The sequence below is a fragment of the Serinus canaria genome, chromosome 2, assembly GCF_022539315.1.
Source record: "Serinus canaria isolate serCan28SL12 chromosome 2, serCan2020, whole genome shotgun sequence".
NCBI classification, from domain to species: Eukaryota; Metazoa; Chordata; class Aves; order Passeriformes; family Fringillidae; genus Serinus; species Serinus canaria.
Window position 1 is genome coordinate 42,145,318 of NC_066315.1, and position 24,566 is coordinate 42,169,883.

General features: G+C 38.1%; 1 protein-coding gene across 1 annotated transcript in view; it reads right to left on the reverse strand.

Annotated features, from left to right (window-relative positions):
* Nucleotides 1-1,808: 1,808 nt before the first annotated feature.
* ABHD5 (abhydrolase domain containing 5, lysophosphatidic acid acyltransferase) overlaps nt 1,809-24,566 on the reverse strand; it is a 28,229-nt gene continuing 5,471 nt past the window's right edge. The window contains exons 2-7 of the mRNA XM_030234631.2: nt 16,029-16,114; nt 15,372-15,744; nt 11,792-11,946; nt 7,557-7,668; nt 6,850-7,036; nt 1,809-4,906 (exon numbers count right to left, since the gene is read on the reverse strand). Coding sequence (XP_030090491.2) covers nt 4,817-4,906; nt 6,850-7,036; nt 7,557-7,668; nt 11,792-11,946; nt 15,372-15,744; nt 16,029-16,114 — 1,003 coding nt within the window. The 3' untranslated portion in view covers nt 1,809-4,816. The remainder of the gene's footprint in view (nt 4,907-6,849; nt 7,037-7,556; nt 7,669-11,791; nt 11,947-15,371; nt 15,745-16,028; nt 16,115-24,566) is intronic.

Consider the following 24,566-nt stretch of genomic DNA (forward strand, 5'->3'; position numbering starts at 1 on the left):
AGCCGCACCTCGCTCCATTCACAGCTCCAGTCATTTACACATCAAGTAGGTGAATTCGACAGTGCAGAAATAGACCTGTAAATATATGGAGATCCTGCTTTTGCAGTAGTTCATTTTCAAAGCACATCTACTCCTTAGCATGCATTTGGGGTCACACTCCGTTTTACAGCCCTGCCCCACTTCCCAAAACTAACAGTTTCAGTTTGCGAGCTCTGCAAGTGAAGCATAAAATGCAAGCAAACACCTAACTTGCAGTGTTGTCACTGCTTTCATCTTGCTGCTAATTACTAATGCAAATTATGTACATATCTAAAAATGTCTTCAGTACATTCCTGCTACTTGTGCTTCTTATTTTTAAAGATATGTGGCAAGTATTTCCATATTTTATACTTCTACATTCTACTACCCACACCCGAACCTTAATGTAGGATATCCCTGTGATCAAAAGCGACAAGGCAAACTGGAACAGAGCCACTCCTCTTGTAAAAGATGAATTTATGATCTTTAGTGACAAGTCTTGTTGTACATCTTGATTTTTCTTCTTACCTCAGGGTGTCCAGTGACCCCCTATCACATGCTTTGCCTTATCACAGCTCACTTCTGATTTGTGAAATTCAGTTTCTCATGATTTCTTGAGTGCTGCACGAAGAGGTATATCTTTTAAGGTTCCTGTCCAAATACCAGTCTGAAGGAATGGTGCCCAGCTTGGGAAAAAGCACTTGCATTCCAAGGACAAGCTTTAGTCAAAGGAAGGATACCAAAACTTTAAAGTGCCCCATATAGTGTAGATCCAAGCTTTCCAACCAGACTTCCCTCCAGCTGGCACTGCAGGTAAGCTGCTTACCTTGGTAAGCTGTGCTACTGCACACTAGACACCCCAAACCTTTCCCTCACCATTTCCCTTATCCTTCTCCAGAGCTGACCAGCTCTTGAATGTTCCCACCCCAAAGCTCTTCAGCTGAATTTTGCTATTTCCAACTGCCTCACTTTTTTCTAGCTCTTACTGCTCCTTGTGCTGTAGGCTGTCATTCCAGCCACTTGCCTCTGCTCTCCATACTGGTCTGCCCATCACCTGCCTGCAAACCTGAAGGCTCCTTCCATTTCCTCCTGCTGTCATTAACACCAGAAAGCTGTTCCTGCACACACCTGTGTCCTGTTCTGATCTTGCCAGTCCCAATAAAACGTGTCTCTCTTCAGCTCCTCTAGTGCCTCAATTTTTCATAAGTTTCATTTGTGCTCCCTATAAAACATAAATCCCTTGATGAAGGCTTCAAGGCATCATGCCTGTGCTGCCATGCTCAAAGACTGCAGGATGGGTTGATCGTCAAAGGGCCAAAAGAACCCAAAAAAATTACAGACATGCCAAGAAGCCCCAAGAAATTACCCATTTGAAAGCACTTGACTGTGAGCCTATGATTCTGCAGGCTCACATTTCAATGAATGCTAACAAAACAGGCATTCCTGAAAATGTCTGCCCATACATTAATTCCAGATGTTTTTATTGCATTTAGTCTTGTTTTCATCCCACTGAAAAAGCTGAGTAACTGTGATCTGGAAGGGCTGGGAATTTGAGGAACCACAATGACCACAGAAAGCATTTCAGGCAGAGACTGGCACACCAGTTCAGCACAAACAGTTGCAGCAACCATAAAAAGCTAACTTTTAAAAAGAAAGGCCAGCATTGGTTTAATCCAAGGGAAACCAGATGATGACATTTCTCTTGCTTGGACCCATTTTTCCAAGATCAACACAATATGAATTCACATTTTCCATTTTCATTTCACAATCAGATACAAGCAGGGACTTCCTTGTGATGGTTGCAAATATTTTATTATAGAGTCTTATCAACAAGTTCTCCAAAAATCATTTTTCAGAACTAAAATCTAATCTGTCAGGGTTCAATAAGTAACAAGATGAACTCAGCCATGGCAAACAAAATATTACTAAGTTACTTTAAATAAATTTTATCACAACAACCTCAGGAAGAGTGTGTCCAGGAGATTTAGGCAGTTTATCTTGGATTTTTATTAATATTTTGGATTCTTTTTATAGAAGCTCTAGCTTCTGGTACACATCTGTCTTCATTTTGATGTTAGAATGGGATAAATCTTTGGCCTCTATGCCTGCTATTCTTGTCTTATTTTATAGTGCTGTAATAAAAACAGCATCATCAGCATTCAGTGCTCACACAGTACATTTAAGCAACTGGTCACTGCACTGAAACAGAACTTATGGACAAACTGAGATTATTTCCAGGCACTAATTGCTCACAAAAGGTCTAGCTCCCAAGTCTTCTCAGCCATTCATCTTCTGTTCAGCACCTCCTATGACATTTATTAAAGTAATTTGATCAGATTATGTTGCACACAGTAGGACATTCAGAATTCCATCTTGACCTTCACAGTAGCATCTAATACTTCCTGGAGGATAACACAGAATCCTTTTCCTTATACATACAAACAACATTCTCAGCTTGCAGCTGCTTGTTGACAAACACTCACTAGCTTCAGTTAAATTCAAGGAAAACTAAGAACATTGAGACATTTGAAAATAAGCATTAATGTATTTTTAATGTATTTTGGATCATTTACCTCAACTTACTAATAACTCTTGATTTCCAGGGCTTAATTGCACATAGATTTTTTAAAAAAGCAATATAATGTCTTAACATTAATAAAATATAACATTAAAGAATTTTTTTTATTGTGCAAAACATAAGCAATAAGTCTTATTAGTACAATAAGCTGAAAAAGCAAGGTATATTTAAAACAATATTCACATCCAGTGTGCAATTTTTATCCCTACTTCCAACTTTTGATGTGGAATCTACAATTCCCATCAGTAAGTGCTATCTGAAAATTCCAATAATTTGTTTCACCTTTTATTATTTGGAGGAGACTCAAAATTTATTTTTGCATTAGGTTTGTATGCACAACTAAAACAGCTGTTTAAGTTGAGAAATACAAAATAAGACACTGAAAAGGATGAAAAATAACCAACATGCTGAAGGCATCCACCAAAATGGTGGCATGACTGATAATTTATATCTTATATTAAAAAATGGAATTGACAATTGATAATTCTGATTTTCCATATTCAAGATTTTAGCAAATAATCCAAATTTTTGTTTTACAGCTCTGGCATCTGCTAATTGCAAAAGTAATTAAATGCAATACTTATTTTTAATTAAAATATTTCTCTTGCTAGATATGAAGTGCTACCAGTCAAGGCAGTCACAAAAACTGATGTTTACATAGCACCGTATCGATAAATATCTCCTTCAGTAAGAAAGACTATGTTCTGCTGGGGAACATAATCACATTATCTCCTGAATATTTTAGGTATCTTTGCCTTCCACATCATAAATATGTGCAGTGATTACCTAATTTGATAAAAAAATGCACATAATTCAAGCTTTAAGACGGTGCTATCATTAATTCAAATTTTCTTTGTATAAAAGTATCAAGAACTCTTCAGTAGTCAATTGAATATTCAAAAACAGATCAACAGTTTTAAGTAAACTTGATAAAAAACAAACCACCACATTATTTGGCTTTAAAGTGACAAAGTATTTTTCTTAATATAATTTACTAGGCATGTGAAGTACTAACATGGAACTATAATTCAAAAAGTAGCAGAGAGTGGACTATCTCTGATATTGAAATACTCAATTAAAATATATAAAGAATCTCCAAAACATGTAATTATAACTCATTACAGTGGTATTGTTCATTCCAATAATAATCCTTCCTATAAGGAGGCTGAATGTTAAATAAAATACATTAAGCTGTTGTAGTTCCCAATTAGAGAACATCAATATTCTGCCTCTGCCTCTCCTTCAGCTTAAATTCACTAAAATATGGACCAGGCTTTCTACTGAAAGAAAAAGGGAAATAGGCTCACTATCCAGGTGGATATCTCCTAGCCCTAATCGAAATCTTATCAGCTTACCCACAACTGTTAGATTTAGACTAGTAACAAATCTTGCAGTAAAGTGTTAAAAATAGGTGGAGTAACTAACAAGCCATCTTCTGTATTTCAAATCACAGAAATCTGCACATCAAAATATTTATGGAGGCATGAGTGCTGGTGACATCATCGACTCTTAGAAACTGAGTCTTCCGTAAAAGTTGCACAGATGGAAAAGGATGCCTTGAGATAAATGGAAATAAAATCCAACAGAAGATGCACTTCCCAATATTGAGCCTCAATTTCTTATAAACTAACAAACATATTTCAGTGACAGACATTGCTCATTATTTTGGCCCCATCCCTTTCCCAAAATGAGTTTCATAAGCTGTTACCACTCCAATTAAAATACAAATCCTCTTAAAATATTGTATATGGAGTTGTGGGTTCCAAAAATAAAATACATATGCAGTTTCATATTCTTGCTATGAAACATCAGCTAAAAAGTACAAATGTTCATAAAGAAACCAAATTGCATTTTGTACATTGTATCTCTATTGATACAGTTCTCCACCTTGGAGAATTCAGTATTTTTAGAGAGTTCAACATGGGCAAAGTTCAATCAAATTTTGAAGAAAATTCCAGTTTCAAAAGTTACACGTAATTTTGTATCTGACAGGACAATTTAAAAAAAAAAAAAAAAAAAAAAAGCTGTACAAAGTTAGCTTCAAACCTCTTCATTCCCCCCCAAAACAGGCACTCAGTGGTTTAAGTGTGCAAATGGCTTCTTAGAAGAAACAGTGTGCAAGCAGAGCCTGTTCCATTAGCTCTGCATTCTTTAGTGATTTCCTAGAGAGTATTGCCATTAAATGCTATCTATGGTATGACTCTAAAGAAGAGAGGACATTCAGTCCACAGAGTCACAGATGTCTTTCACTTTCTCATTGAAGTCTTCAGGCTGATCAGCGTACACGTAATGACCTGCACCGAGGATAGCCTGGAGGATAAAGGTGAAGAAGCACATCAATATCACAAAAATACAATAAACAAATAAATACTGGCACAGTTGAAGAACCTGGCTTTTACACATTACATAAGACACAACCTAAAAAACACTCTAAACATAAGGAATACCAAAATATTCTTTCCTTGTAAAGAAACACAGGAAAAGAAAGTAAAACTACTGCTTATTCAGCTGCTCACCTTGTTGAAAAAAAATCCCACCACTGAAGCACGAACAAGTCACTGCACAACAAATTTAGTAGATATATACACCTTGCATATCAAATTTCTGATGCATCTTGATTCCCTTCACTCTCCACTCAAACAGCCTACTTCTAGAATTTGTTATTCTCTATAAAAATGCTACAAAGTAAACTGTCACCACAGCATACAGTAAACATACTTGGCCTGTTTTCTATTTTGCAGTCAGTCCAAGACTAATCTTTAAAAACACCTATTTTCCCCTCCCCTCCTTAAAATACCTTCTCTTAAGTCTCTAACCAAATCTCCTACAAGTATAGCTATGTTATTGTGTTAAAAACTCCCAGAAATTCCTAAATAATAAAAATTATTTAGGAATAAAGGCATGTAACAAAACCACAGAATTTCTGTGCATTTTACCAAGCATGGCACTGCCAGTCCACATCTTGGTCTCATTAGAGCCCTTGCCCTCCAATTTTTAAGCATGCCTGCAATTTTACCACTCCAATTTACCTTTTAGAATCTGTATGTGGTTTGGCAAAATTTAATTTGGAATATAATACCATTTTCCACAGTTTCTTCTAAAGTCCCTAACCAGAATGGAAAAAATCTCCCTGAATGGTATAAGCTTATCCTAGCAATATATTGTACATTTTTTAACAGTGACTTTCTGTTACAACTTCCTCTCTCTGGTTAAGCAGTTAGGCAACAATTTCAGTCTGGATGTCAACATTTGTGAAATGTATCTGTGCTCTTTAGCACACTTAAAACAGTTGGACAACTATGTCTGTTCTCTGAGTTCCAGCTCTAAATTCAGCTGTATCAAGCCATAAAATTTTATTTGGGTGACTTGTTATAGTATTCGATCAACATTACATACTGTACACTTCTGTCCAGATAGTTCCAGACATCAGTAACAACACAGCTGGTGTGTTCAAACATTTTATCACCTCACAGCATTTTAATATGTATGCACATTCAATTATCACAGCTGACTGATGTGAAAATGTGTGAAGAATACTTTTGAATTAGTTTGTTTTTATAGAAACCAACGACAAAAAATGCAGTGTGCACGTTCACCTCAAGCTGCAAGTATGCACATTTTAAATTACAACAGCATACTTCTAAACAAAAACATCTCAGGTAGTAAGACAACACTAACTAATTTTTTAATGACTTAAAGAAAAATGCTCATCAGATCCTAAGCACCAGGTACAAACTGCTCTCTTATCAGAGGAACAAATGCATTATACAGATGAAGAGAGCCTCCCCACTATCTTATATATACATAGAAATAGTAGGACTGGTGTGCTTTGAAACACAGTGACCACAACACCTACTTCTATTAGCACATTGTAGAAAAAAATAAAGAATCACCATGGCTTCTACTAGTGTTACAGCAAGTTTTGTTCTTAGCCTGGGGACTCAACACTTTTGTCTAGGTTTTCTCTGATGTAATGTTTGTTTTCTCTCTCTCTGTTACAGAAAACAGAACTTATTACCCCAGGCTTTAAATCAAAAGTGATACCATTTCCACAGCTGGTATGAAAAAGGAGAGTCATAGAATAGTTTGGGCTGGAAAGGACCTTAAAGCTCATCTAGTTCTAACCCCCCAGCCATGGGCAGGGACACCGCCACACAGACCAGGTTGCTCAGGGCCCCATCCAACCTGGCCGCATAGGTATGACAAACAAATCCACACAAAACCCAAACAACTGCTTTAGAAGTCAAACTTACTACTGTCTTCACATAAGAATTTGGTCTCAGAGACTGGATAGTGCTGCCAGAATTGCCATCTATACACGAACGTGCTCCATAGACCACTGTGATAGGAATGTCTTGATCCATTTGTGAAATCCGTTGCAGCATTGGCCTTTTTGCCCATCCATAAGGAATCGTCATGTTCTTGAAAGCTGTTTCACCACTTCAAGGCATTCAAAAGGGTAAAAACAATTTCAATTGCCATTGGACCTGCTTTTCATCTAAAATGGAGTATCTGTGCCTTTTGGTAGCATGAGGTTGGAATTTTTTACAATTAAGAAAATTAAGTTTTCAAGGTTTACATATAATTTTCAAGAGGAAGAGCCCAGGTTTTTGCATGACTGAGTGGTAGCCCTTCAGAGAATGAAATTACTTGTTTTTAAAGTTTTTAAAGAAATTCTTTACACAATAAAAATCTCCAACAATTATTTAAGTGAAATGCCCAAACTCACACAGAATTAACATAAATTGAGAATAAATATAGAATTAGGATACTTCTTATATTTATCAGTATCTGGAATTCAAAAAAAGTGCATTGGTACCTTTTTCTTCAATATAATAAATTACACAATTAAAAAAAACAAACCAGCATGCACACTGCTGCCATGGCCATTGGAGGGAGTAGCAGGCACTCATTAAATGAACAACAGACTCCAAAACATACAGTTTTCATTCATACTCACCTGGGTGACTGTACATTGCAGTGATAGATGTATTCAGCCACAGTGTTATCATCAAACATTGATGAATATTTTCGCTTGAAATCTGGTCTCAAACGCTGAACAAGGCTTAATCCTGTTAAAACAGGAAACACTGTTAGAGGGGGAATGTGTATAAATTATTTTACCAGATTGCCTAATGCTTTTCATTAGAGCCCTGAGAACACATGCCCTTGAAACTTGTGGCTTCTAAAACTGTATTTGGTTTTACCACTTGCATGTCTTAGGGAAACATGATGGAATTACACTTAACAGGAATTAAATGTAAATACAGTAAAGAATTTTATGCTGTTCCCCCACCGAATACATATGGGGAATGTTTGAGTAGGGTCACTACAGCAATAGAAGAAACCTACAATTGGGACCAGCAAAAGGGCTAAGCAGTGCCTTTCTGTCACCAGTTTAGTCTTGCATGATACCAATACGTTCTTCTTGCTCTGGCAGCACTGGGTAGGTAAAATGCACTACACCTTTCAGGACCAGAAGGCACTGCTGAAAAAGCTGGGGTGTTTTCTTGCTCAAGTCTGTCTTCTCCTCTTACAGAACAGTCTGCTTCTGAAGCTAGTTCATCTAACTAGTGTGTGGTGGAAAGAAGAGAAGTCTATGATGAAAAACAGGCGTAGAAATCTTAACATAAGGCACAACTACTGGTATAAATAAAGTGACTTAATGCTGAAAACCACTGTCCTTATGCTCTCCTAACAAGCCACTGGAGAAGTGGATCTTTGCAGGGGCCAGTTCAGGCCTCCTAAACTTAAGAGTCTTTTCTGAATAGCTTCTCTAAGGAAGAAGCCTCTTCTACATTGACCTGATGAATCTTTGGGACAAGAGCCTCACCACAAGGCTAATCTTAGTTTAAGAGTATTAGTCATCCCTAATATCTGATTTAAACTTTTCTGTTTAAAGTCATTACCCCTGTCCCATCACTCCCTTGTAAAAAGTTGCTCTCCAGCTCTCTTGTAGGCATCCTGTAGGTACTGGAAGGCTCCTACAAAGTGTCCCCAAAGCCTTCTCTTATGAATTTCAACTCTTTCAGCTTGTCTTCAAAGGAGAGGCGCTCCAAACCTCTGATAAACCTTCATGTCCCTCCTCTTGACTATCTCCAAGGGGAATGTCTCCAACATTCCTATACCAGAGCCCCAGAGTTGGATGCAGTATTCCACATGGGGTTTCATGAGAGCAGAGCAGAGGGGGACAATCACCTCCCTCAGTCTGCTGGCCCTGCTGCTTTTGATGCAGCCCAGGATGTAGTTGGCTTTCTGGGCTGCAAGTACAAATTGCTGGATAATTTTGGGCTTCTCATCAACCAACATCCCAGGTCTTTCTCCTCAGGGCTGCTCTCCATCTATTATCTGTTCAGAGGTGGTCAGGATGATTGCTCTGACCCAGGTTCAGAACCTTGCACTCAGCCTTGCTGAACTTCACAAGGTTGGCATGGGCCCACCTCTCAAGCCTGTCCACGTCCCTCTGGCTGGCATCCCTCCCCTACAGCTTGTTGTCCACTCAGCTTGGTGCCATCAGCAGACTTGCTGAGGGTGCACTCGTTCCCACTGTTTGTGCTGCTGACAAAGGTGCGGAACAGCCGATCCCAACAGGGATCTGTGAGGAACCATACTCATCACTGCTCTCCATGTGGACGCTGAGCTGACTGAGTGTGACTATGCATGGTTGTGTTTCCCCTTTCCCAGACAGTAGGGACTTCATGCTGTTGTTAATCTGTGCAATTATCATGATGTCACTTCTTCCCACCCAGTCCTGGGCAAAGGCCTGGTATTATTTATGTAGACCTTGTCACAGTGATCTATGCTTTCGTAACCTGGAGATTATTGCAACACGCCCTTATGCATGCTTTAAGCAGATTTAGAAAATGAATACAGTGCAAGAGAAAATAATTCCCTTATGAAACAGTGATTTAACTCCCAAAGCAATGAAGATTTTGTAAAAATCTGGCAATTGGCTTTGCTCTATTCTCCCTACATAGAGTACAATTGCTGGACTTCTTTTTCTGTGTATTTGGGTTTTTTGAACACAAGTGAACACAGCTGGCTTGGAATAAGAGTACTTAGAAAAAAGAGACTAATTCTGTGCCTTGCCCTGCTATCAGCATAGAGGCCATGGCATGAAGTGTAACCAAATTTTAGAATTCACTTTCTGTTTTGGTAAGAAGTGCTTTGTCTGTGGGTCTGATTCCAAAACCTTTTTCCCCTGGGAATTTAAAGGGGAGAATGAAACAAAGATTCAAGGCAACTTGGAAAAAATTTCAGAATGAAATCAGACTGTAAATCATTGTTGCAATATTTAGTGAAGAAAATCTCAATTGTCTGGCTGATGTTTTCCACAGTGCCTATGAAAATACTGTAAGAAATTCTAACACTGAAGACACAGATTTCCACAAAAAGGGTGTGGTCACACTGACATGTCTGTTATGAGGAGTTTTCAGGCATCCAGCTCTAGGAATGGAATTCAGAAATCCAACCTAAGCACCAAACCCCCACCAAACTGTGAAACTCTTGGGTGACTGTTCCAGTTAAGTGAATGAAAACATGCAAATCAACTACCTGGAAACCACTCAAAGAAAAAATATCTCTGGATTCTGTCTCTCTTCCAGTTTTAAGAATTTGCCTGTGGCACTGATTAAATATCCATGTGATACTATTGTGATATCCCAATAAATGTGGCTCACATTTGAACTGACACCTTTGAATAAGAGCAATTGGCTTTAGAGTGAAGTTCAAACAACCAGGTTTGCCCATCAGCTTAAACACATCTGCATGAGGAAGGAAACTGGGGATCAGTTCAGCACCTTCATCAGGTTAGGTCTGATGTCTACCTGCAGGACAGTGTTTAAACCTACCCTTCTCTCTAAGAACTAGGTTTCACCTGTCAAGAACTTAAGTTGGTGATGGAAAACTTTTTTACCAGTGCAGTGAGAAACAGATGAAAAATTTTTTCAAGGCACTGCCCTCCACGGCAACCTATAAGTGAGGCTAGGTGTGGGGGCACCTTGCCAGGACAGAGTCTGCTTCTTCACTTATTGCTATGGAAGACAATTTCAGCTTTGAATTTTCCCATATGGACTGATTTATGCATGCTCTTGTTATTGGATAGAACACATTAAATCAGTGCATATCACTCAATATTTTCCAGGTCGTTTTGTTAACCAAATTAGCATTTTACTTAAAAAAAAAAAAATCTGTTTGTACAAAACATGTTGCTTGTCTGAAAAATGAAATTTGTCACACTATTGAAAAGAAACAAACAAATCAGCATATGCAGCATATTGAAATATATATTCTATAGAAATAGATTTAGGAAACAGATGTGGTTTAAATGTAAACAATGCCTAGAAATCTCACGAGTTTATCTTCAGACTGAATACCAAAAATGATGAAAAGGTTAATTATATTGGTGAGGGATCTTAAGGATATATTTTTCCAAAACTCTGCAGAAGATAATTCAGTAGCACAGAGAGTAACAGACCGATAACCTCTTTCTCCTCTAGAAGGAATAGCTATGATGACTTTTAGATTTTATTACACTCTTCTCCCCATTCCCCAGATTAACTAAAACCAGTATTTTTGGTCAGCACTACCTAGCCCTAGTATTAGGGTATAGACACTTTATCTATTCCATTAGTGCTATGGAAGAAATGGAAATATGAACTGCCACCATAATGCAGGACACCAATGAGGCCCACAAGATTTCCTAAGTAGTAAGAAAACAGCTAATGCAAAGAACCCAGTTTCAACTTCTCTAAACTCAGGCCAATTCTTGCATTTATGACAGACTGCCTTCGAATGTAAAGGGAATTTGGAAATCCCATTTGCTCATCAAACTGGAATTAGAAGGGAATCTAAATGGACTGTGACCAGAGGCAACCAGAAAAAACCCTTTCACACTCACACCTCTTTGTCAGGCTTCCCCAACAGACACCTGCATAATCCAACTCACTATAACTAAGGCCTGTACAGATCATGCAGAGTAGCTTGCTGTAGACTATCGTACTAGTACTTCTAATAGGAAGAGTTTGCCTTCTCTCCTAAAGAGTTCAAACCTTTTTCAACTCTCCCACTTTCTCCTCCAACTCTTTCCTTCGTGGCTGATACAGACTTGCAAAAAAACTTATCATAATGCCTTGTCTGCTCCATGTTTATGTTTAACCAAAAGAGAAATGGTATTTAAGAGTAGCTAAAACTCACCAAAGGGTCCTGCTATTCTTAGCCCAGCTAATGGATTAAATGGACTCAATATAGCTCCTAGTGCTTTGATCCAGATTGGAATTGGTCTTTCGTGCTCAGCATTGTCAGGCCTCTCTGGAAAACCCCATGGCTCCACTAAGATAAGATGCTTGACCCTGTTGGCAAAAAAGGTTCATCGGTTTAAAGTACAGTAGCTTTTCTTTAACTGAGCATGATGAAAACGTGCTGTTTTACAGATACATGCATACAGCCTACTTTAGTCACTTCTAACACAGAGGCTTATTACCCTAGTTTCTGATTCATCAACCATTTTGATTTCAGTTACTAATTAAAGAGCGAATTGCACCTAATCATATGTATGAACCAGAAACATGGAAGCATGTGTCACAAAGAGAAACTCAGTATATTACAGATACCCACCGTCACAAACATTTGAGAGAAAGGACAGTCTTGTTTCTATTTTTAAAAATAGCCTAATCTAAATGCTCAGTCAATATTATTTGCAAGAGCAGTTTAATTTGACAGAAAAGAGGATAATTGCATCTGTTTCATTAAAGTGAAGTTTCTAGAAGTCTAAGATCTCTGTTCAAAGAAGAGAAACAATTTAACTGAAAAACCATCAAAGTAAAATTTGAACTGAAAAAGGCAGAGTAAAACTAGCAGTAGTCTTCCAAATTTATTGATTTTAGGTCATGAAAGAAAACATCAGAGAGGCAATTTGTAAAATTATTATTCAAAGGAATATCAGTACAGAAAGCACTGTAGGAGTCTCCAGCACACACGCAACTATTGATCACTTCATGCTGTGGGTCCCCCTCAAGCAAAATTCTAATTCATCCTGGTAGATTAGAATTGTCCCTTTCCCTTTAATTGTCCCTTTTCCATTTAATCCCATAATAACACCTACTCTTACATGTCCTACATAGTGCTGATTTCTGGGAAAAAGTGACTCTTAACTATAGTTTTCTATTTTAAGATGATTTTCCATTTCAGCTTCCTCATTATTGTTCTCTACAACTACCTGCCAGGAGGTTGTAGCAACATGGGGGTTGGTCTCTTGTCCCAAGTAGCAAGCAATAGGACATGAGGAAACACCTTCAAGGAGGTTTCGATTGGATATTAGGAAAAATTTATTTACTGAAAGGGTGTCAGGCATTGGAAGAGGCTGTCTTGTTCTATCTGGTCTAGTGGGATTTGTCCTTGCCCATGGCAGGGGGGTTGGAACCAGATAATCCCTTAGGTCCCTTCCCACCTATAACATTTTATGATGCTATGACCAAGGAAATGATTGAGTACCCATCTTTGGAGGTATTTAGATGTGTGACTGCAGTGCTTAAGGACATGGGTTAGTGGTGCACTTGGAAATGCTGGGTGAACAGTTGGACTAGATCCTAAAAGTCTTATCTAACCTAAATCCATCTATGATTTTTATATTTTCATCTTTAACTTTTTACCTTTTTATCTTTACTTTTTCCTTCATTATTTCCTTCCCTGTTAAAGCCATGAGATTATATATTAACACAGAAGAGTTCACAGTGCCTAAAATGATGCCAGAAGTGATCCCAAAAGTTATTTCCGGGTTATGATCAGTTGGGAAACCAAAACCCTGTGCTTGGAATGAAGGGTTGGAAAGGATTAACATCACAAAGACATTTCTTGGTGGTCAGCTCAGCTATGAGCATACTTACACCCTGCAGCAAACAGCGACAGGGTGTAAGTATGCTCAGGTAAGAGAGGACAGGGTAGAATCTAACTGTACAAACCAAGCCGGGGAGATCAGAGGCACAGCAGAGCAAGCCATGAGGAGCCATTCAAGACAGCCACACACACCATGCATAAACTATGGCATTAAGTATAATATATGGCAAACAAATTAACACAAATAAAGTAACCTTTGCTTCATGTTTCCTTTCTTAATACTTTCCTTCCTGTTTGGCATTTCTCCTTTTGGTAAACAAGCCTAAAACATAACCCAGGATAATGGGAATTTGACCATGAGATTCACTTCCAAAGTAAAGGTCCAGAAATTTCACTATTTGAAAATCATGGCCCACTTCAAGTTAGCAATATGCTAAATGGGAATCTTTTTGGATTAGTAGCCTTGGATTTTTCATGGACTCTGGTACAGTGTAGCAAATTAAAGGATCATCTATGTTTGGAGAAACAAATGTACTTTCCTACCAATATGTATCCAGAATCCCTTAAGCCTCTAATGAATTGTTAGATAACCTGACTGAAAGCTGTGCTATATTTATCACTTGATTCAATGCTCTTTTAGGACCCTAAGAGTCAATTTGTTATTTTGGTGGTCTTAGTTTAATTTCAGAGACACATCAGTAACGTGAGAGCACAAACTGAAACATCTCCAAATTAATTAACCCAAACTTAAGCACAGTGAGGCATAAAAATAAAGCAGCACTTTTGATGTAAATCAGTAGTGGGCAAAATCAGTATCCCATCCCATAGGGACGGGATAGTGCCATTTATACATCCTTTGGAAAAAGAGGTAAGGAAATGATAAGTGATCCCTACAAAAAGCTAACTACAGTTAGCTAGAAGTTGGTTTATAACTAAAAGGCTAATAGGTTTATATCTTTATTACAATTCTGGGTTTAGAACACATCTACTTTCACACATCATTTCCAGCCACTTGTGCTAATTGTTGTCCATTGAGAAAGAAAAAGGCAAAGTGTTTTAGGGGAAAATGATGCTTGAAATTACTTCAAATATATCCAAGTGAGAAACAAAGAAACAGTAAAACTTGACACAAACAGAAAAGAATAAGATATGTTTAGTAAAATACAGAATTTGCCATATGATGTGCAGAGTTAAGCTTACATTCAGTTTTTCATAGGAGACTACTAAGTATCCCAACAAAAGCATTGCCATTTTTTGATACAGAATTGCCTCAGTAGGTAAGATCCTAGCTCAGCAGGGGATATATAACCAGACTTAAAACCAGAAATATAAAATAAATTACTACTTTAAGGGGAAAAAAAATGTATTAACAGTTGGGACAAAACATGGTGCAGAAAATGATGAAATACAATTAGAGAACTACTGCAGATGGATTACCTTACAAAGAAATATGAAGCGGCATACAGACAATTTAAATCAAAGGGTCACTAAAATAATTTTTACATAATTCTTCTGGCACCAGGCTGACTGCTACGATATAGGCATAAATTGCCTAGGGGAATTACATTCAGAAGTTTCAATGTTATCCATAAGAGCGAGAAGTTTTGCAGAAACAGGCCTATTTTCCCTTCACAAAACCATCTTTGAGACAAAACATTCATCCATAAATATATTCACTGCTATTTCACCTTATAACATGGCAAGGGGGTACCGAACTGAGGAGGTACAGAAAAGTATACAGAAAATAATGTTTACCATATCTACCGCTTTCCTTCACCTGGAAACAAACCACACAATTTGGTCTTAGAATTCTGAATAATTTCTTTAAATCATCACAGTCATCTCCATAAAGATTAACTATAAAGAGCCTGATGAAAGAAAATCTATATTAAAATCAATAGTCAAAGAGAAGGAATCCCTTTATTCCTTTATTTTCACATACCTTGATGGATATTTTAGGGAGTAAGCAGCAGCCAGGAATCCCCCTAGGTTGTGTCCAAGCAAAATCATTTTTTCCAGCCCCACCTCCTTTCTCCATTCTTCTATGGATTCCACAAACTGATTTTCTGCTTCCCGAGCATCAGTGTCAAAGTGTGGCCTACTGCTACGCCCAAATCCCAAGAGGTCGAAAGCATGAACGGTCCTGTTCTCACAGAGATCTTCAAAGTTGAGAGCCCACAGTCCAACACCTCCTCCAAACCCATGCAGGAGAACAAGTGGAGTTTTATTTGAATGGTCTGGAGAGAACGTCAGTGTCCATATTTTATTTCCATTAGATATATACACGTATCGTTTATTGTATACGCTTGTGATACCTGGAGAAAAAAGGGGGAAAAAATTGTGTTGCTAAACACACCGGACAAAATATAAAGTCTACACTCCACTCAAACCACTGTTTCTAATAGGAGCTCCTTTCAAAGGACATAGCTTCTAATCAAATAGCTACATAAGTGAAAAATGAAAATGTAATTTTAAATCCATTTACTTCACCACACTGTAAAAGACATACTGAAAAGTATGTCTTCTCTCATTATATTTAATGTTAATTTATAAAAAATCTAGTTATATTTATGAAACTTATTAAAAACCAAAGACTTACATTTTAGCATTTTATCCTCAGCCTCTTTAAGGTGTAGCAGTGATGTGGGACACCAGGCAGGAAGCCAGCTGAATAACCATCCGAACCTACAACAGCAATACAGAATAAAAATATCTTGAGCAGCACGGTAATTTTTGGCACTGATGCTTTAAAGACATTTCTTTTGCTGCTCCTCATAAGAGAGCCCATGTTAAGCACACAGTGTGAAGAACACTATTTTTGCACTGGGAGGGAATTAATTTTTTCCTGACTTTTTATAAAGTGGCATCCTGACTTTTTATAAAGTGGCATCACAAACAGGGGCATTCTTCAAAGGGTGAGCAGTTTTTCCACCGTGTCCTCCTATCGCAGCATACTGATCTGGAGACATGAAGCCTCACATCAACCCAACAAGCTTGGCAGGATATGTAACAACCACTAGAGTTGCCAGACTCCTCTCAGGTTCCTTTGGAAGTCTGCCTGCATAACCTTGCATGAACCTATAATTTCCAAAAAAGCAAAAAGCTCTGCCTTCACCGGCCTAAACCTGATTATTACTCTAAATTTAAGAAGTGAAAAATAAGCAGATTTAATCTGCCAAGCAAAAACCTAGAACCTTAATTATGAACTTAGAAACAAAGTCCCAGAGGAAAACAAACCAACAATTCCCTCTACAGAAGCTGCTTTTCCAGTTGTCAGTTACTATCTTGGTACTGTCAGCTTGACCATGAGAGCTGGGGGAATGACTCAGCTGGCAGCATTGCTTAGCCCAGTGCTGCAAAGGATATGGCAATTTGGTACAGCTCTTCCTGGGTGCTAATTTACCCCTTGTTTTTAAGACAGAATCTTATTTTTCCATCTCTCACCTGTTTTTGAAGTGGCTTAGACTACCAGTGCAAAGCTACAGGACCATTCCTCACAGGGAAGAGGATGTCAGTCACCAAATCAACCTTCTCTAGCACTCTTTTTCTACACTGAACTGTTTTCCAGCTAGTCACATGCAGAATTTTCAGGACTGAACACTGAGAGTATTAGTTATACAACAACTAATGCTGAAAGACTATTAGGTTACTAATGTCCAGTTTTTCAGTGTGCACGACACATCAGTAATAAAGATCAGGCCTCACAAGTTCTTTACCCAAAGGATCTTCTCCACACATTCTAAGGGGCTGACCTACTACAGCTGCAAAACTCCTTAAGTTTATAATAAGATATGGAAGGTTTTGTGGGAATGCACAATGCAACAGCAAGCACCATTTTTCAGATTCACAGAAACCTGTGACAGGACATTTAAAAAAAAAAAGCCCCAAACCATATCTGAACAGAACAGATTAATCATCCAATCACACAGGCTCACTGCTATTCAGTATTCTTTACTCCTCTACACTGATATCTGGCTGTTCTGTAAATAACCTTCCTGACCCACCAGATCACTGGAATTATAAGGAGGGACCATGGGAATTGTTATCATCATTTTAACTGAGGAGCTGGGAACAAGTGGTTGTATGTCCTTCCATGCCATGTGCTCATGCAATCTAAGAAATAAAGGAACTTAGCACCTTATAGGAAAGTGGGAATTCAAGTATTCTGCTTCCACATTAAACTATGCATTTATTTAAAAGTAAGATCTTTAAGAAGTTAAAGCTGGGACAAGCCAAAAGTAATTTCACCTGCAAGTAACCGTGAAATCTGAGTTTAACAATAACACTAATTGTGTCCAGTGCTATGAATTACTCTGGTAAATTATTAAACAACAGCTAGGTCACCACTCTTCTGAGTCAAGCTTTCTGCTAGTTACATGCTCAACTAGGCATTTTCATTCTTAACTCTTGGGTTGGAAACAAAACCAGCCACTATTTCCCCTAAGCTGAAACTCTATGTACTGTTTCTTCTCAGAAAAACCACTAACTCTGTGAAGAAAATACTTTAAAGATCTTATTTATTTATTCACAGAAATGTAAAGCTGCAACACTCAACAAGAAAACCCTGCAGGGATATGGCCACAATGAAACAGAAGTGACATCTATAGATCACAGTCCCAGAATTTTATTTCCTAGTCCTAGGGAAGCACCTGGATACTTATGAAAATTATTTAGGAAAATGTATCAAAATGGTAAAGTTGGCCATTCCTTCTTTTGTTACTTAGAAGAACTGTTTACAAATACTTAAATTTTGATTCAGAAGAGGCATTGCATACGGGTATGGTTTGATAAATACAGTTAGCAAGCTGAAGCTTTTAAAATTATAACTATGTTTGCAATTCTGTCCTGTTGTACTTGCTGAACTAAAAGAGTAAGTGGTGAAGGCTTTCAGGCAAAAAAAAGTGAGCATTTTCTAGAATTACTATTTTAGGAAGAAAATATTTAGTTACCTATAGTCAAGACTTAATCCTTTGTTTGCCTCCTTCCAGAAAAGATTTACCACATTGCTAGATGTTTTTCACACATGGAGGATAAACATTTATTTAATCTATAGGAATTGTTTTTCTGATCACTTTGGAAGGCTATAGCTGTATCATTTCTTTTGTACATCTGTGCTAAATGTGTCTTCTAAATGCATACAGGAATGTCCATTGCTTACATGGTCTATCATTTTTATTTCTGTGATATAAAGCTGTAAGTGCTACATAATGTCAAAAATGAAGCAATGGACCTTTCAAAACAGTGTGCACACCAGCAATGGAGATGAGTTATGAAAGAAAACAAAAGATTCCAGCAGTAGTTCCACTTTGTAAGTGAGCTACCCACTGCTGGGAGAGGCAGACCCCACACTGCTCTCATCACCCACCACTTCCTTTACACTCTGTTCCCACCTGTCTTTTTGTAAAAAGTCAAGAGCAGACTCTTGTATTTTGTGAGGTTAGGAGGTCCACTGGCCTCAGCTGCTTGCTATTTCAGAAAGTGGGAAATAAATCTGGCAACTGACAGCTCAAATTTTTGTAATTTTTTACCAAATGTACTTACAGGTGTTACACATCAAATTACCAAGGCACATAACCAGTGGAATTTACCCTGTGTATTTGTGGCTATGTAGTAACATAAATCACTGTGCACACTAAAGTAATCAATAACCAGCAGTAGGGCAAAGCATTGCATAGAGTGATTCCTTGCATCTTCAATTTGGGGTTAGTTACATTCTTCACATCCATCTGAAAACATCTGGAATAACAGAGGCTGGAAAAATCAGAGGCTAGCAGGCAGGGTGGGGGGTGCTGCTGGACTGCCAGGCATTCAAAGAAGTCACTCTCTCTGCTGACAGACCTCCACACACACTTCCACACTTCTTCTAACACACCTAGGGAAGGAGACCAGAAGGTAAAGGAAAGCCCTGGAGACACCCACTGAATGACCTTAGTGAAAGTCAAGGTGATTAGTGTCAGACTAGGAGATTAGTGGGGACCATCAGTAGCCTATGTTGATGATTAAATACTGTAATAAATAATGCAAACCAAAGGGACACATGCACAAACATCTGACTAAGTGGAGCTGCAACCACCATGTGCAGGGGCCAAGCCACCAGGCAGGATCTAACACACTGGCTGGTTGGAGCAAGTGTTCTGAGACCCTCATGCTTGCAAGCATAAGAAAGGATAAAAAAAATAATTATTACTACATTTTGGCCCTTAATGAGTGAATAAACATTGTGTTAAATGTAGCTCAGGATAATACTGCTTGTCCTAAGCTGCTTGAATGTTAATTTGAATCAAGATCTTACTGTCAGTACTGCTTGAATTTGCCTGAGGGTAACTTTCAAAAGAACTGAGAATCAAGTAGAGGCAGAGGTACAGTGAGCCTGACCCACCCATTCACCTCCACTACTCAGATCGAACCAAATGAAGAATGTGGCTATTTGGTTGTACCACCCATTTTGGAGCTTTCTGTCAGCTCCATTAACCCTATTCAGCTTGGTGAGAGTTGAATCCCTGTAAGACAATTAATGGATCTGCACCCAGTCACAAATTTGACATACTCACAAAAAAGTTTGTGAAAACTTAGATACTGCTGAAGGATTGAAAACATATATTCTAACAATGAAGTATGTACTGAAACAGCTGAACAGTCTATTTGATTTCTGGCTTGTAGTGTGGATTTAAAAAATGGAAGCTCTACCACATAAAAGTATTCAGCAAAAGCTATCCAGGAGATAATAAATGTACAGAAATGGAGCTCATTCTCTCCTTTTTCAATCTTTCAGTTTACCTACATTAGAATTATAGGAATGCATGGCTTACAAGATGTACTAAGCTTGAAATCATTCAATGGAGGCATCCCCCACATACACCAGCACTGCAGACCTAGCTGCCATGACCCATGGAAAGTCTGTGTGGTAGAACACCTAGCCAAAAAACCTGGGGTTTGCAAACAGGCTGCAAAAAGGTAACAGAACTCCACCAAAGCAGAGTAAACAAATGCAATACCATTTGCTACATGATCACCTGTCAAAAATTTCTGACCCACCAAGACAGCACATGCAAAAACTTTTCTAAAGTGTTGAATATAAAATCAGCTTTTCACCAAGAATTTTGAAGTTAGTATGGTAATCAAAACTCCCAGTACAGACCAAAAACCATGCAGCAGTGACAGGAGTGTGGAGAACAGATTTTCCTGTCACAAAGAGTTATTTGGACTTTAAAATTACATCAGTAAGGAAGCCAGTGCTCAGGTTATACAACAAATACACAGTAACTTGCAAAGGAAGGATTATCGGAAAGTAACTGAATGCACAAGCAAGAGAGCTGCATCTGTTTGTCTTCCTCTCAGGAAACAAATGTATTTAATATTTTTAATTGAACTTCTGCAGACAATTTGCAAACTACCAAGATTTTAGCTAGGGAGCAAACTCAAAAACTTTAAAAGCTGAAACACTGAGTGAAGTCACTGGTAAACTACTTCAAGCTTTACCCTTTACCCTTAAATCTTAGAATAAAGTTGATCTCTGAAAAACTCTAACCCCCACCTCTCCTGACTCTCAGAATTAATTTCAGCCATTCAGAAGTAAGTAAGGAAAGAAAAACAAATGAATGCAGAGAATTTGGTACTGTTTCTGCCCAGCACCAAGAGGAATGGCATTGGGATTCTCAGGGTCTTTCAGCTGACAATGCAGCTATAAGCACCCAGCAAGTCGAGCTAGCTCCAATTTATGAGACTCTTACACTGTAACAGAAAAAACCAAAGGTAAACTATCGGAAAGGCAGCTCAGATTCTACCCTCTTGTTTATGCATAAAGTACTTTTGCAGTACTGGGCTAGCAAAGGAATTAAAAATTCCCAATATATTGAAATCTAAATTTAAGCAACAAAGGGTTCACTCTTCTAAGGTCTTACATAAACCTCATCCCCTAAAAACACAATGTTACTTCTCACAACTCATTCAGCCCTTTCAGTTGTTATAGAAATATTAAGAATGGGCAAAAAAGGAGAAGTGAAAAGAAGCATCAGGTATTCATAACTGATAAAGAGGTCAGCATATCAAATTTATGGCAAAGTGCCAATTTTAAAAATAAAACTGTCTTACGATAATGCTCTATAAACACTTTAGAGCTAATACAGGATGGATGCTTAAGTGAAGTAACTACAGATACCCTTTTATCATTTTCATTATCTCCTTTTTTCTGGATGCTTTCTGCATTTTCCTCAGCATCAGCAGTAATCTACACAAAGCTTAAGAGTACACAGGATAGTTTCTTCCACCATCAACACCACTAAGTTTTCAGAGCAAATTCTGTATTTGGCTACTAAATTTCAAGATTATGGATAATAACCTGAAACAATAAAAAGCTAAAGAAACAGTCAAGTACGACACAATCAAATAGAACTTTCTGTGTCAAAATGTCAGAGAAAAGTAGCAGGTTTACATCTAGCTCATTTCTATTCATGACAGAACTGAGTTATAATAAACTTTTCCTTTCCCATTTCATTAATTCAATAGCCTGCAATATGAGAATATTGGGTTCTGTACATGACTGATTATGGCAAGAATTGATCCTTCTTTGTTAAGAGTTACCAGCAACACCACCACGGTAAAAACCCCTAATATGCAAAGAAAAATATTTTAGTAATCACTATCTCCAAGGTCCATCTTAGTGGCTGTTCTTTGTGCCAGATCTGTGAAATTCAGGCATGAAAAAGGCACTAGATTTTAAATCAGATAATTATGGTTTAACACAGCTACAGAAAAGCCAGAAAGTTGACCAGCAGACCTGTGAACTATCAAGGTGGAAAGAAAGACTGTGAGTCAAGGTGGAGGACATCAGGCTTTTAAGTCAGATCTGCCACTGACAGACAGTAACATATAATCATGACATCAAGTCTACATTTAACTAGGCAGGGATGTTTCTGCAACAAGGCTCAGGATATGATTTCATGAGAACCTTAAGAGCATAAGCAATTTTAGGAGTCCTTGAAGTCCTTCATTCCTGTCCCTAAAGTGCAGCATGTTCTTTCATGCTTATGTCTTCTGAGAGCAGTGACTACAGTCAGAATCATTCAGGCATACACAGTAGCTGTTGTTGTGAAGGCTGTATATCCAGGGACAAAGCTTCTGCATGTACAATAGAAGTCAGATGTAGCAACCGCAACAATTTGAATGAGATGTTCCTAGGACAAAACACTCTGGCAGCTGCAGACAAAAATCAAGAGAAGAAATACATTCCATGTTTCACTTTCATTGCATGAACAGACTAAAAATCCTCAGGGAAAGACCTTGAAGTGCATACTAAAGAGGCAAGACCCAGAAGCAAATATCAGGAATACGGTATGAGAACAAAAAAAACCTCCTTGCTTTAAGAAATGTCTGTTTCATATTTTCACAAGGAGACAAAAAATGGATGAAATCATTGTCAACAGATTAAAAAAGGGTAACGATTTTTTTTTCCCAGATGACATTATAACCCTGCCCATAAAGTTCTGTTTAGAGGAGTTTTGAGCCAAGATGTTCCATGCAATTAGATGTTGTGAAACTCTTGGATACTTCAGTAACGTTAAAACAGAATGTTTTGAAAACCTCTGCATAATATTTCTAGGAAGTGTAACATACATCAGCCCCATTCCAGCACAAAACCCATGATAGGTTATTGCAGAATATTGCTCTGCATTAGGGCAGAGGTGAAAACAATGCATTCCTCATGTATTTACTGCATCTTGAACTCTGTGTTCAGAACATTCAACATCAGAATTAATATAAAAATTCAGAAGCAAGTTTTATTATGGTTTTAATCAAAATTAACTATCACTTATCAAAATTACCTTGGAAATGTACCTCAAGAATGTGAACCCATAACCCATGAGATTTTTCTGGATATTTTAGAGATATTAAAGTTAACTGTGACTATTTTAAGTCACTTGAGCAACCTGAGCACTCAAGAAGCAGAGGGGACCCATAATTCTGCTCCCTCCCATATTGGACCTCAGACATAGGTATATCTTGCAGTATAACATGCACCATTGCAGCCCCCTCCCCCTTTCTTCAGTCTCTCAGGACTGCATTTTCTTTTTTAAAACATACATATCCTTTTATCTATGTTTTTATAATTTCTCCCATCCTTATTTTAGCTATACCCAAAGGTGTCCATTTCAGGGTGAGTGCTTTTTCAGTATGTACTACAAGAATGAAGCTTCCCCATGGAGTGCTACCCAAGCCTGCAACCTGAAATCCTCATACTGCTTACATAGAAACTGTGCTAGCACCCAACTCAGATTCATGTTCTTATTTAAAAGTTAAAAAAAAAATCCAAAGAAAAAACATATTAGCAACTACATACCAAGTATGGAATAACACAGAATACAGAGAAAAAGATGCAGAGGAGAAGCAAGGGGGAAGCTGCACAGCTCTACTAAAGCTCCTCAAGTTTGTGACAGAGACCATGGGTTAGGTACCACAGATGTCCTACCTCTGCCCCCTCCCCAGTAAACTCATGTCTGATAGAACTTGGCAATGCCACCCATTTCATGTGCTTTTACAAACACCACACTGCACATTGCAGTAAGAATTTGTGAAGAAAAACATAAACAAATTAAGGATATGAAAATTTCCTCTTGGTGTCCCTCAGATGTTATTCAACTTTGTACTGCTTTTATTTTATTCATACATCAACTGATGTACTCCTGCTGCCCTTCAGATATTGCATGACTTCAACCTTGCTTAATCCTTGTCAGCCTTCTCATACCTACCATGCCAGTAGCCCACATTTCAGCCTGTTCCCAAATTCCATCAAACTGGACAAGAGCAAAGCACACGTGCAACAGGCACCCCTCACTAACCTGCACCATTGCCCATCCACACCCTACCCTGCTTCTCTTTTGGTAAAATTCCATTGTATATCGTGCACAATTTAGATCACAACATTAGGAGGTGAAGATTTTCATTCTTCCATAAGGGCCCATTTAAGTACACAGAGTTAAGACTTTCCAAAGCATATGATCACTTCCCTCTGCTCCCAACATGCTATACACAAACCCCACTTGTACACAAGTATGAACACACACTGAGGGTTGTTTCATTGCAACTCATTAGGAGCAGCTTCTATGATGTGTTCCTTTATCACAGTCACCTAAGGTGACAA